General features: G+C 35.4%; 1 protein-coding gene across 1 annotated transcript in view; it reads right to left on the bottom strand.

Moving 5' to 3' along the window:
• Nucleotides 1-368: 368 nt before the first annotated feature.
• The window catches only part of LOC136034517 (DNA damage-binding protein 1-like), a 35,364-nt gene continuing 21,681 nt past the window's right edge, over nucleotides 369-14,051 (bottom strand). The window contains exons 3-5 of the mRNA XM_065715744.1: nucleotides 9,246-11,400; nucleotides 3,581-4,115; nucleotides 369-999 (exon numbers count right to left, since the gene is read on the bottom strand). Of these exons, the coding sequence (XP_065571816.1) occupies nucleotides 414-999; nucleotides 3,581-4,115; nucleotides 9,246-11,400 (3,276 nt within the window). The 3' untranslated portion in view covers nucleotides 369-413. The remainder of the gene's footprint in view (nucleotides 1,000-3,580; nucleotides 4,116-9,245; nucleotides 11,401-14,051) is intronic.

Genomic DNA, 14,051 nt, shown 5'->3' with positions numbered 1-14,051 from the left:
AATCATTGCAAATTAAAAAAGGGCCAGCTGGTAAATTAAAAATCAACTGCAGAGCCTTAAGCAAAGCACATTGCCAATCTAAGTAATTATAATTTCAATTTGGTAAACATAGTACATAAAATCATGTCGGGGAATTTTAAACATCGTTCGAACCATTTATGAAGAAATTTTGAGACGCTGAAACATTTTTTGACCAATACCGACTGGCCTCTCCTATCTACTACGAAGTAATTACGCCACTGTAAATATGGCCAGAAGATTAAGGCCCATCAAATTAATATCTCATCCCCCCCAAACAAAAATGAGATACATCTTTCGTTTTTACACCGATGGTGGCGGTTTGATATTTCTCTCGATTCGAAAACAAGTAAACTATAATTTTTATTATAAAAGATGCTCAGGTAACATATCAATCAATGGATCCTTGTTAGATCTTCCACCAGTTTGATCACATCTTCCGTAGAGAGACTCCTTTTTCTTCCTTGTCCCTCATCAATAAACAGCTCTTTAGTCAATTCTATAATTTTACTCTTTGGGAGATCTAAAAATTGCTCAATCAGATCACCATCGATAAACCCTTCAGCTGGCTCGGTTCTCCTTTCCGTATAGAAATTTCTCCAAGACCCGTGATCAATCTTACCAAGTGGTTTCACTGTTTTCACCATCCTTTGTTGAAGATCTTTAAGTAGACCAAAAATATCACTTCCAAGCTGAACAATAATGCCGATGGCCCCATCTATAGTACCATAGAGAATTCCTTTGTGCGGCAGCACTGTTGTGTCCTGGGCTCCATAATGGATTGCCAAGCTTCCATGTCTAATGACGTTTACAAATGAACCAAGATGAAATTTGGCAATGGTTTGGAGTTGTTTTCGGTCTTCTTCTGTTGTGGCGGAGCTTTCTTTTTGGCAAACAAAAAAATTTCCAGTATTCTCAGCCCCAAGAAAAGTGTCATCATCGATAATTTCCACTGCGCTCATCCAGTTTGGATTATAATCCCTAAAAAGAAAAATAAGAAATTTTCATAGACTTTACAACTAAGAACAACATTGAAAGAGAGAGAGAGAAGAAAAAGCGAGAATTATTAAAACAACAAAAACAGAATAATAGCAAGAGAAAAAAAAATGCATAATCAATACAATAAATTTCAGCTAACAACTCTGTCCCTGAAACCTCAATGAGTCTGTATTAGGGTGAATTCTCCTAACAATTTTATTTTGAATTTTAAGTATGTATAACGTTACTAACCTTAATTAATAATAATTAACCACTTAAACACACACACACACAAATACTCATTTACACTTCGCCCATCTATATTATATACCTGAAGATTGATCCCTTTACCCATAGATACTAAAACACAGTTATTTAACTCGAAACATAAACTCAGATAATTCCTTAATATAATTAAATAAAAAAACAAGTTTTTTAACTGCAAGTAAGGAGCGACAATAAAACTTAAAACAAACAGAAATTATTAAAGGGGTTGTCACCTCCTCAACGCCTCGCTCTTTATGCTAAATTTTGAATGTTTCTCCCAACTCTACCTTTTAAAACAATAAAAACTTCAGCGTAAAGAGCGAGGCGTTGAGGAGGGGACAACCCCTTTCATATACGGAAAATTTTCTGTCGTTTTAAGTTTTATTGCCACTCCTTACTCGCAGTTAAAAAACTTGTTTCTTTTTATTTAATTTCTAGACGTTTTTTAATCAATGCATGTTTTGATTTTGGCTCACCGCACATGAATAATTAAATGAAATTTGCATATTAATTTTTTTGGCTAAATGGCTTTCTCATAGTTTTGATAAAATGAATGGTGGGAGAGGAGGTCTAGTTGCACTCCTATTTTTGGTTAATTAAAAAGACAACCAGACCTTTTTTACGAACATTTTTATTAGTAATAAATATACGTAAATTACGAATTAACTTAAGTAACGAAATTCTATGTCTGTACATTTCACTACGTGTATGAGGGGGTTCTTCTCCTCGTCAATACCTCGCTCCTTCCACTAAAGCTTCAATTTGGTACCAATTCTTTAAGAATGGCCCCTGACTCACAAAGGCCGTAGAATAAATAGTTGGAATTACTAAAAAATACTTTAGCGTAAGGATGTTTTCCACATGAAAACATTTTTTTTTTCATTGTTTTTTTTTCAAATAATGGTAGAAAATCCTGCGGCCTCTTGATGGGAATTTCCTTCCCTCATGATAAGTTACTCCAAGGAAAGATCCTCCCACGTAACCCTCTCCCCCGACCCTCCTTTAACGTGAAAAAGTCCCCCTGAAAACGTCGGTACACGTCCCAATAATCATTGCTATATGTAAACAATGGTCAAAGTTTGTAACGTGCGGTCCCCACGCCCCGAGGACTGTGGGGATTAAGACATCCCGAAAGACATAATTATTCGGTTTTTCGAATATGCTGAACAAAATGACTATCTCAAAATTTTGATCCAGTGACTTTGGGGAAAAAATGAACGTGAAAGAGGGCCTAGTTGCCCTCAAATTTTCTGATCACTTTTCGACTTAATACTATACAGAAATTACCAGTGATGACTGGAATTAGTATTTCGAATATAATTTCATTCATATTGTACAACCCCAGCATTTCCCTCAGCTTCAAAACCCTACCCACTATCCACTTTTAGTTTGCCCCATGGAGGAGGAAGGTCAGCCAGAAACGGATGCGCTTCTAGAATTAGCATTTCTAAGTGCTCTAAACTGGAAATTAGGCTGCTTCGCAGCATAGTTCCCAGTTTAGACAGCTTGTGACGAAACTAAACATTTACCCTATTCTCGTTTGGCTTTAAATTTTTCTTATCCTTTTTTTTACTTGATTTGTATCCATTTTTCGCTTTGGTGTAAAATGCACGATTTGACTGCCTAAAAAAAAAACAGAACTTTTGTTTTATAAAAAAAAACATGAATCTTATTTAAATTTAAAGCAATTAAATAAAAAACGAAATATGATTCACAGAAAAACACCGAAGCTTAGCATACCTTCCCTTTAGCAACTTTTCCCTTCTCTTATGACTCAGCTTTAAAACCAACGTGAAAATATTCAGACTTTATGCCGTTTATCACAGCGATTGTAATTGCACAGTATATGATGGTTATAGATGCATATATAGTATATAGTTATTGTTAAGATGGTTATTATTGTTCTGATGATTTTGAAATGTGTTTTAACAACAAATTTATCTTCCAAGTAGCTTTCAAGCTCTATTCACTTCACAGCTTGCAATGGAGTCTAATTGAAAATTAACTAAATAATTACTAAACAACATCTACTCCATAATTAGCCAAACCACCAAGCAAGCGGGGCATTAAACCTATATTACCCTTCGTTTTCAAGGTTTCCAGGTTAGGTTACTCATTCTTTGAGAATAGCTATCAATAAAAAAAATGAGCTCTCCCCCAATGACTTATAACTACAGGGAAGATGTCCAATAACAAAAATAGATTGACTAAAGTGATCATAAATCACTGATTTACTATACTAATGTGGTAGGCAGTTTTCCAGGATTGATTTAAAAATTTACAACGCAAAAACACAAGAAGAGGGAAGTTTGCATACCTTGCAATTTCATCGAATGAACCTTCCATTATCTTATGCTGCAAGACCGTAATTGACCTCATAAGATCTGCCACAACTACGAAGTCACCTTTGTGTTTCAAATTCAGGGCCAAAATGTTGTTGAAGTGACTACATTCAAGTCTCAGCTCTTTTTCTGGCGTCCATTCATACAACCTGACAATGCTGTTAATAGCAGCAAGAATTTTCTTATTAAACCCATGAACAGAGTAACAAGCTCCTTTGAGTTCTTTCTCTGCAACTTCTGTCAATTTTCCATCGTTGTACTGGAATAAAAGAAGACGGCCTGATTTTGGCTCAGTGTCTTCAGGGAGCACAAAAGCGGTGCCGACAATGTAGTATGGGTGCGGATCTTCTCCAAGGTAAGCAGATGTGAGACTTGTACCATATTCAGAATTGAGAAGCTGATGAGAATGGATAACTTCAAATGTGTGCTGATCAAGAATTAAAAGACTGTGCGTTTCAATTTCACTGCCTGGCTCCTGAGTAACCGTTGCTGTGGAGGGTATTGAAGTCCCTGAAAAAGAAAACAACAATTACTTACACAACATGTTTATTATATTTTAGTAGCCCTGGAAAAGTATTCAAGCACCCAATCCTTAGTGAATCACCAACATCCTGAGTTACAAACAGTGTACCCAGTCATGTTGGAAATTTTCGAATGTATATTGATCCTAGGAATGGGTAAATAGATATCAGGAATCATGATTGACCCCTTAGGGGTAACCCAGCAAAGAAAGAACCCTAGCCTACAATACCCGAAAATTCAGAACATGTTTTAAAAAAATGGGTTAGCTATATTTTTAGTAGGCTTAGCAAAGTATTCTAGCACACAATTCTTGGCGAATCACTCACTTCTGAGGTATAGTCATCCAGACAAATTCGAAAATTTCAAATGTATATTAATCCTAGGAATAGACAAAAAGATATCAGGAATCATGGTTGCCACCTTAGGGGTAACCAATTTAAGAAAGAATCCCTTGCCAGAAAATTTAAAACGCTTTAAAGAAAAACACATCAAATGAATACCAATCACGATTCGTAGGTGATTAAGGACGGTATCCAGTGGCGTAATTTCGTCAAAATTCTGGGGGGGGGGGGCAAAGTTGGAGCCGATTTTCCAAAATCAAGTGAAAATGATAGTAAAACTAAAAAATAAGCCATTTGGTACCATAAAGGTACTATTTAGTACTATAAAGATACTTTATAGTACTATAAAGGTATATATGTACTGATCTGTTTTTGTTGAACCTTGAATTATGCAGGTTTATCTTAGTTTTGACAAGATTTTGGAAAGAACTATATTTCAGCTGCGTGGAGGACAAACTGAGGTCTGGGAGGGGAAGTTGCCCCCTCGCCCCATAGTAAATTACGCCCCCGATGACTTCGATTAATTTTAATGGTAAAGTTTATTGCGAAAACAAATCTGTGAGAATTAAAAAAAAGTAGCCTAAAATCCAACAAAAACGGTGCCAAATTAATACGAAAACTGCAACAATCGAATATGTTCAACTGAAAGCTCCATTTAGGTAGACTACAGTCCCCTATCTTTAGTAACAAGAATTTAAGCAAAATCAACTAAAATGTAATGAAAATACAATAGCGGATAAAACTTTAAATTAAGTTAGGGAACACGAAAAAAATCAATTGCAAGTAAAGTAAATAAATTTCGGCTTCACACCCGGAAACCTTTATCCCCCCCCCCCCACCAAAAAAAAAATGACCATAAAAAAGTAGATTGAACAGTCAAAATATGCTATAAAATAATATAAAAATATGAGAAAAAAGAGCACTATACAAAAAAAAGAAAAAATAAAGAAAGTGACATCTGATAAACTAACGTTGTTGTTTTTTAAACAAATCCGGACTTTTATCGGCATTTGTGTAATTGTTTGTTTCCAACATTCACTGTTTTGATTCAAAATTTTTACCTTTTATTATATTTTCATTTCCTTACAATTATAAATATGAAGTCCCAGATTATTTATTCTTACTAAATATAAATATTCTGATAAACAGAAAGAGATGTAGAGGGAGATATGAAAGAAAGAAAGTTGGGGGAGACACTTGAATGACCGGGGCGCAACGCTTCGTTTGGTTTCTTTCGGGACAATCAACATTTCGAAAGGATGAGAAGGTAAAATAAAAGAAGAGTTTGATTTTCTATGCCCAAACATACAGGATTTAGTGCATATTTTGGAGGTTGGAGTTTGGAAAAGTGATTCATTATTACAAAAAGTCTAGTTTTTCAGCAACTTAATACGATTCATTTAAGGAGAAGAGGTACTGCAACGATTCATGTGGGGTTTCCTAAGGGTAATCCAATACTAACTGTAATGGATATGAGGGTGATACCTGTTAAAACTACCAGGGCTGCTTTAGATTTGATAAATTCATGGATCATATGTTTTACGAGATATTGAAACAATTTAACTAGAATGTAAAATGACTTGTGAGAAGAGACCACTTCAATTCCCGGGAATATATATACCGTAAACCTGAAAATGTTCAATTTATCGTCTGGCTATTTCTTTATATACTGCCCTGGCATTTCGTAAAGCGGTCCGAATTTTAGCATCAAACGTAGTAGAAATACTACAGGAGTTTAAAAGTAATGCATAACTTGCAATTGGAGACAAAGCTAGAAAAAAAAAGAATAAAAATCCACGACAACAAATTTCGACCGATCATATAGTCTAGTCTTTTACAACGCTCCAAGGAAACGGATTAGAATTCAATTACACATATCATCATTAGCATAAAACATATATTACATATAAAAAATATATATTATATGTATGTAATATATTACATATAAAACATATATTAGAGTATATAAAGCATATACAACATATGAAACATATATTTTATATAAAACATATATTAGCGTAAAAACGTATTGATGAAATACTGGCCATAGAGTTTCTTTTATTACCACCCGGTAGGGTAAAGACTATTAATTTAATTTATCGAATATATTTAATTTGTGTATTATACATACTTTTTCTTCTCTATGACTTTCCTCTCTAAGAATGCAACTTGTACCTCTCCCTCCTGCTTTACAAGCCAAGGAGCCTTAGGGGACCAGTATAGCATATAGTTGTCTGTGTATTTCATCATGAATAAATCTTATTTTAAATGTGTTACAGATCCTAGAAAATGTATCCCGGCACCGTCGTGTTAGAAATAACGTATTTTCTTCTACTAATATAATATTAACTATAATATAATATAATATTAAACTAATATAATATAGTAAAGATAATATTTCGAATCCCTTCCCAGCTAAGAGCCGCAAAATCAACCGCATATAATGCGCATATTGCTAGCCAGTGTTTTGTGGAAGGTACTATTTTCACTATGCCTGTATGCATGGGAAATGAGACTACTCACAATTGGTGAAATTTTTATCATAATTCCGTGCAGGGTAGTAAATCCCTACTGCACTGTTTCACGATTTCTTCAAATTTTATATGGGCAAATATGTATAAGCCACCAAAAACATGGCTTAATGAAATGGCTTAAGATTTATAAAGTCATATCAAGAGAATTTGCTTCAAATAAACAGAAGCACATATAAGTGAGGATAGGGAGGGGGGATAATTCCCCACCCCCTAATTGCAATTTCCAAATTGGTATAATCCGCATAATTAAGAACCATACTTAACAATCAGATTGTTCTGGCACCTTCACAGTTGATCAGGGTTGTCAGCCTTGTTCAAGGTGACAGCTTCAGTCCCCTGCGCGTCAAAACAAGTAAAGGTGTTTGATTCTTCAACTCCAATCGAATATGAATTATGAAAAGAGTGTTTAAGCTTACCTTAGCTAACAAAATTCAGGCTTTAAGGAATGATTGTATACTGTTTACTCGAAATGTATAAAAAATGTACATGGATTTAAAGCAAAACAATAGCAATTAGCTTAATAAGATACCAAACCTAACACACAATATATAGATACTGAAGATTATAGATACCATAAGAAACCGAACATGACGAGAAATAATTACTATGAACCGACAAATGAGAACTAAAACGAACAGAAACTACCACAAATAGGCAAAGGTTTGCTATCTTCGAGAGCCTCTCAAAATTAGCGCCTCTTAAAAAGCCTCTTGAAATTAGCGCTTCGCTAAAAACTATTGGTTGCCCAATTTGAGTTTCGTTTAGCCAACTGATTTTTCTATATATTTGAAAGGTTTGGATGTAAAACGAAGAAAACAGTAACGAATATTAAACCCTTAGTTTTAAGTAATAAATTATACTAACTGTCACACATTTTACGTCAAAAAATTTTACCCGCAAATACTCATGCTATTGACACCCCTCGAAACCTTTAAAATCTAGAAAAACAAGTGCCATTTATAGAAAAGTAAATAAATAGCTAAAATTGAAGGTTCTTTTTAATCGAAGCCATTTTTCAATTGTTTGAAAAAATTGGATTAAAAAGAAGAGAACATTAACGAAGATTTATCGCATAGTATACAAATAGATTATTTCGATAAGAAAAAGAATTGGAGTTATTATGTAAGGTTTTGGATTTCAATACTGCAATAATAACATCAGATTCATAACAAACGAGTTCAAAATCTTTAGATAACACGTGTTAAACGCTATTCGTGCAATATGTAGACCAATTTCCGTACTTTAGTTTTGGGCTAAATATATTTCAATATCAGCCTAAGATGCGTAATCAAAATGCCCAGAAATCCTAAAATACAAACTCTGGTGAGAATCAAATCCTTTTTGTGAAATATGGACTTAAAACTATTTGATTTTGGATTGCTCAATTGCAATAATTGCATCAGACTCGTAATCAACGAACTTAAAAACCCTCGCATATCAATTTTGTAGGAAATGTATCGTCAAATTCGCTGGGTTGGTTTCCGCTATTTTTTTTTACGATTCGGCGTGACAACAAGGGTAAAACTTTGCACGTGACTAGTAAAGTTCATAATTCTGCAACAACTAAAACAACCAACATATATATCGCAGAAAGTTCCTGTCGCCTCTGAATTATTTGTCTTTTTTATTGTTTTTAATATTTGGTAAATGATGACTTATACTTACTTACGACACGACTGCCTGTCCATAGATTATTCTTTACGGTTGATTGTGCATGACCTTTGTAGTTAGATGGATGGGTAGGTTTAAGGCATCATTCAAGTACTGATCTATATTAATTGCTAAAGTAGGAAAACAGTCTTCCTTTCTCCTCCTGTCTTTCTTTTTTGTCTTTTTTTATGGTGTATGTTCATTTCTGTGTTTGTGCTGTTGCATTGGTGATTTCTTTTTTCGTTATATATAATATATTTAATCAGCCCTCAAATGAAAAGAAATAGGTATAATAAAAACAAAAAATCTTGCCGCCTGAATTTTTATTATTCTTGCAAATGAAGCTGTTATAAGTACATCTTAGTAAATCAATGGCAAAAGAGATAACTTATCTCTACTTCATCACAGGGCATTTTTCCCTAAGATCAGTAAAAGGAACTCCCTTCTTGGAAGCTCCCTTCTTAGGCATAAAATGCACCTTCCCATTTTTGTTTAACATCCCCTACCAAGAAAACCTCTTGATACCTTCCAAAAATCGACCTGTAAGCACGTATGGGCATTTATATAATGTTTAAAAATATTGAATAAAATACCTTTTGTTGCATGGCTTGTAGAAAAATTTTGAGCCCTCGTACTGGCTGACGGTCTTGAAATAACAGCACCAGAACTGTCTACGGTGTCAACACGGTATGATAGTACAGCAAATGACTGAGTGACGTCTTGGTAAGCAATACGCCTTACCGATTCTCCCATGGGGACGGTTCGTACATGAAGTTTCTGAATTTCATCAATAGTTCCAATTGTTATGCCGGCTTCAGTACAAAGCGCTAAACTGTGAGGATAAAGTTCAGCATGAAGAGAACAAATATGAAGGACATCTTTAAAGTTGACATTAGCAAACACAAGCTTCCTGTTGCTAGAATAAATTATAGATGGGTGATTAGAGCAACCAAAAACATTCCGAGAAGATTTTGATTGGAAGCACTTTAGAATTAGAGGCTTCGTTCCAATATTGACTTTCTTCCTTTCGCCTAAACCGGGGAGCAATGGATCAAACACATAATATAGAAGGGTTCCGTCTCCCATAGCGACAAACAAATGCGGTGTCTCTTCTAGCGTTGTCATTAAAACAGAACGAGGTATGATATCTAAGCCGAGCGGTTCGCGGCACGCTTCTACTAAATTTGGCAAACTCAACAAACGAACAGATATATCAGTCCAAAGACCCACAGCAACCCAATCACTTTTTTCTTTCATATCTCTTATAGGGGTTACATCCAAACAAGCAATATCGTGTTCAAGTTCTTTTTGGCCCATTAATAAAGCCCCTTCTGGCTTTACTTCAAAGTAGAACAGGTATCTTCCAACTGCAGCAACAACTTGTTCCATGTTCCCCGCAACGGCTGTAATTGGATCACTACTTGGAGGGAGCCATTCACTAATAATCTTTCTAGTCAACTGATCAAATGTACGAAGTCCAACGGTTGTAACTTGTAAAACTGCAGATGAGGAAGTATTTGAGCAGTAAATTGTTTCCTCATCAGTAGCCAAATCTATAGAATCAAAATCTTCCGCTTCTTCATTAGAGATATCTAAAAATTGTGTTGAACCAACAAATGAAAGTACAAGGCAATTCTGAAACTGATCCACCTGGCCGAGTTTTAAAGACCAGAGCCCTCGAATGCCACTCATATCGATAGCTGCAATTTCATTAATTCCAATACCGTTACGAATAATTCTCAAAGAACCTTCTTTCTGCGCACCTGAACAGGTCACAAGTCTTGATTGACCTTGCTTTTCTGAGTCAACAACAACCATGTCAAGTATTGGAGCTAGGCTAGTAAAAGATTCAAGAATGGTAACAAAGGTTCCTTGGTCATTCGGCTCAGTAGTCAATCGAACAATTTGGGAGTCGCCCAAATGAGATCCAACGAAAACAACCCCGTTATCCAAGTATGTTAATGCACTTGGAATTGAAATCTCCCCCAGTTCTTCCACCTTCAAATCACGTACATTAAACGTGCCATCCATTCGCTCCTCCTTGTCTAGAAGAAGCATCAATAATTTACCAGCTAATGTCCCAAGCAGGAATCGAGTTTCATCAACGGGCGCAAAACAGCAGACAGGAGCTTGTTTCAGTATAGATGGTGCAACTGCCACATAAGTTATGCCTGAATGGTAAGTAATAGATTCCTGCCCAACTATGATTGCCCCGGAAATAGGCTCTGGAACAGGAATAATCATACAAGCTTCTGTTTCAACATTGTCTTGTTTCCATGGTGATTTGGCTACTTCTTTCTCACTTAAAGAGATTTCATGGGTTTTGACATGACGACCATGCATATTCTGATGAATGAGAGCTATTGTCGGGTTGGTATACCCGTACAGAAAATTTATATCAATCACTTGAAGTTCGTCCAAGCGAATATTATAAGCAGTTATGAGTATTTTCTCACTATCTAGCAAATCTTTTTCTAATGGTATTATTTTTAGCAGTCCATCATAAAGTCTTAAGCCTATACATCTGGCCTCCGGGTCAATTAAAACAATGACTCCACCCTCTGATGGCTTTCCGATTCTATCAGCAGCATTGCCGTGTGCTTTCGTCACTAGATCAACATTGCCATCTACTATTTTAGCTTCTATAATCATGACATCTAGTTTCTGTGTGATGAGAAATAAGCTGTCACATGTATTGCCTTTTCGGCGAAATAATTTTCCGGCTTCAATTTTTCCATTGATGCTGACCTGAAAATAGATATTAAAAATAACAAAATAGCAATTCTCTTGGAGCAAAATTTAGTTTATTTACTTAATTGACAGTGTTAAGCCTTTTTCTTTGGTATGCTGACATCGTACGCATAATCATATGTATATGTCATGGTGAATCTCAGAAATTCGGTGAACAACCAAAATACCTTTTTTCTCTGTGGATTAAGTCAGCGTAGCCAGTTAACTTATTCAGTTTTATGCAAGGTTTGATGGTGACAGGTTAGGTTAGATTGGGTTGTGTTAGATTTTTAGCCCATTTCTGAGACTTTTAACCTAATTTAACCTAACCCAATCCAACCTAACTTTAACTACTACCATCAAAGCTTGCATAAGACTAAAAGCTGATTCACAAAGGTAATTGAGTCCAAGGTTAGAAAAAGGAATTTCGGATATTTACTGGTGAATGTAGACATTAACCAGATTTCAGACATTCACAGTATCACATATAAAAGGTAACAATTATAGTATCTTTAAACTGATGATTTTCACAATGATTGTTAGAGACCAGCTCTTTCTTATATATCAGCGCTTTTTTATATTTTTTTTTTCAAACTATATGGAAGTTGTTGAAGCAAAGTACTTTGTTCTCAAAAACTCGGAAATATTATCTAAAAATACCCAGAAACTCACAAACTCTCGCTTCTAATACTAAACCAAAATTTTTAAGGTTTATTAGAATTGAGAGGAACTACACCCACACAGATAACACCCAAGATTTTTCATGTAAGAAAAAACTCCAACAAAAACCAATCTAATACCCTTCAAACACATTGACAATGTTAAAACAATCAGTAGTTAGCACAATTAATACCTTTTTCGCTTTCAATGTCACATTTATAGGGTTGCAGAGCAACATTATTGCTTTTATTTTTGTTTATTTTCTTGATTAGCTGCAGTTAGCTCAGAAACAGAAAGCGACAAAAATTCACAAATCTCTTCCAGTGAGCTCATCGTGAAGCAGAAACTGTGAGTTTTATGGGTTTGTGTGAAGCACAGACAAACGTATATAATACAGACGTCCAACCAAATCATTTTACAGCACCAATCAATTTAATGCTTGTCCTTGTCAATCCGTAGATAACTTCGATAACTTCACTGTCGATTAAAAGGTTTCATCCCTATTTTGAACTGTTAAAACCTCGTCTATCCTCAGTTCCTCAGGCTTTTAGCACGCATTGACGTCATCCCCCATAGCCTAAAGGCACCCGGATACCCAACCCTTTTTTAACATTGTAAGATGGGGCGAAAAGACGACACTATCACATATATATATATATATATATATATATATATATATATATATATATATATATATATATATATATATATATATATATATATATATATATATATATATATATATATATATATATATATATATATATATATATATATATATATATATATATATATATATATATATATATACTAGCTGTTGGGGTGGCGCGCCACCCCAACACCTAGTTGGTGGGGCGCTTCGCGCCCCCCCAAGCCCCCCCGCGCGCGTAAGTCGTTACGCGCCATTGTAGCTGTGTCCCTGTGTCCCACCTGTGAATAGAGATAGATATAAATATATATTTTGACGTCATCCCCCATAGCCTAAAGGCACCCGGATACCCAACCCTTTTTTAACATTGTAAGATGGGGCGAAAAGACGACACTATCACATATATATATATATATATATATATATATATATATATATATATATATATATATATATATATATATATATATATATATAATATATATATATATATATATATATATATATATATATACTAGCTGTTGGGGTGGCGCGCCACCCCAACACCTAGTTGGTGGGGCGCTTCGCGCCCCCCCAAGCCCCCCCGCTCGCGTAAGTCGTTACGCGCCATTGTAGCTGTGTCCCTGTGTCCCACCTGTGAATAGAGATAGATATAAATATATATTTTTAACTACGTAAAACATGCGAATATACAACATTCTTCGCTGTCCCATTGTCTGTGCATATAAATAGCATTTATATTCCCAGTGTCCCGGTCGTCATTTGTGTCCTGGTGTCCCAGTTTGTAATTTCTCTTTGAATGTCCCGGTCGTCATTTATATTCCCTGTGTCCCAGTGTCCCGGTCGTCATTTGTGTGCCGGTCAGTAATTTCTATTCAAACAATCCCTGTGTCTCAGTCGTCAATTATATATCCCGCCTGTGCCCCCGGCGTCCCCGTTGTAGTTGTGTCTCTGTGTCCCGGTCGTCATTTATATTCCCGGTCGTGATTTGTGTCCGGGTGTCCCAGTCTGTAATTTTTCTTTGAGGTTCCCGTTCGTCATTTATATTCCCTCTTTGTCGGTCGTCATTTGTGTCCCGGTCTGTAATTTATCTTTGAGTGTTTTTTCTTTTTAGTTTTTTACATTTTTCATTTTTTTTTCTTCTTTATTTTTCAGCGTCACTATGAAGTACATATCGCCGAACCTTTGTTTTTTAACTTAAATCTGGTAGGCATTGATGACCTTATCCAAGTTAAAATCCCAAACCCAATCATCATCGCTATCATTTTCAGTTTTGATATGTTTTGACTCTCGCTTTCCTGGTGGATTTTCATCTAACTGCGCGGTTTTGCGCTCTTTAGCCGCAAGTCTGTTTTCTTGA

Source organism: Artemia franciscana, chromosome 13 (assembly GCF_032884065.1).
Source record: "Artemia franciscana chromosome 13, ASM3288406v1, whole genome shotgun sequence".
In the NCBI taxonomy this organism is placed as follows: Eukaryota; Metazoa; Arthropoda; class Branchiopoda; order Anostraca; family Artemiidae; genus Artemia; species Artemia franciscana.
This window is presented reverse-complemented; position numbering and strand designations above follow the sequence as displayed.